Source organism: Octopus bimaculoides, chromosome 5 (assembly GCF_001194135.2).
Source record: "Octopus bimaculoides isolate UCB-OBI-ISO-001 chromosome 5, ASM119413v2, whole genome shotgun sequence".
NCBI lineage: Eukaryota > Metazoa > Mollusca > Cephalopoda > Octopoda > Octopodidae > Octopus > Octopus bimaculoides.
This window is the reverse complement of record NC_068985.1, coordinates 21,731,388-21,732,501: the sequence shown is the minus strand read 5'-3', so window position 1 is coordinate 21,732,501 and position 1,114 is coordinate 21,731,388. Positions and strand designations below refer to the sequence as shown.

At 27.3% G+C, this 1,114-nt stretch overlaps 1 protein-coding gene across 2 annotated transcripts in view; it reads left to right on the top strand.

Annotated features, from left to right (window-relative positions):
* The window catches only part of LOC106875791 (peroxisomal ATPase PEX1), a 49,431-nt gene that overhangs the window by 12,115 nt on the left and 36,202 nt on the right, over positions 1 to 1,114 (top strand). For both annotated transcript variants that reach the window (XM_052968204.1, XM_052968205.1), the window contains exon 2: positions 579 to 719. In XM_052968204.1, coding sequence (XP_052824164.1) covers positions 579 to 719 — 141 coding nt within the window. The remainder of the gene's footprint in view (positions 1 to 578; positions 720 to 1,114) is intronic.

The following is a 1,114-nucleotide window of genomic DNA, read 5'->3' as shown; positions in this document are numbered from 1 at the left end:
TATATATGTATATGTATATATATATATGTATATGTATATATATATATATATATGTATATATATATATATGTGAATATATGTATATATGTATATATATAATATGTGTACGATGATGATGATGATGATATGTATATATATTAATTGCAATTCTTTAATCCAAGAAATTTGGAATTGTGTAAATGTATGAATTTTAAACATACACACACACAGAGAAAATCTACCCTTTATAGTATAGATAATTTACTGTCTGTTTTTTTCTTAAGTTTGGAGCTTAACCCTTCTGTTACCATATTTCTGTTGAAGTACACTGCTTTTGTTTCAGTTATTTTTTTTACAATAATGAAGGATTTAGTAAAATAACTTAGTCATTTTAAGATGGTGTTTAGGACAGAAATGAACAAAATTTTGAAGGAAGATTTTAATTTAGCTCGCTTTAAACAAGAAATTTGTATCATAGAACCAGGATCAGTTTTGAGCAAGTTGGTATCAAAAGGTTTAAAGATTCACATTAACTTCTAATTCCATATTTTCCTAGTATTCTTTAAAAACATGACATTAAATGTTTAAATATTTTTTAGGTCCAAGTTTTCAAGGCCATTCTGCAGAATGAGCAGACAGCATTCTTCAGTTGCCATTTCAAGCTCCCTACAAATCAAGATAAGGAGTTTCAAATCAATGGACTCTATGCCAATAAGCTTGGTATCAAAGAAGAGGATGAAGTAAGTACAGTCTTAATACATTTACTTTTTGAAAATTAATTTCTTTCTTAGAAATAAAAATAGAACTAAGTTTTAAGTAAAATACTTTCATATTTTGATGAATACAATTTTAAAACAAGTTAACAAATTAGCAAACATTCTCAAGAAGTAGGTAGGATTGTTCTCGAAATTAACTATTAAAAATACTGTGTTTAATTTGTCGAACTATATGTTTAAAGGTGTGTGTGTGTATGCACATGTGTATTCATTATTATGTAAGCAGTAATATGTGCATATAAATACATGCATACATTCCAACAATGGAGCTTTGTATCTTTGTTAGAACCAACTCCTTCTTTAATTTAAAATAGAGAACACACACACACACACACACACACACACACACACACACACAC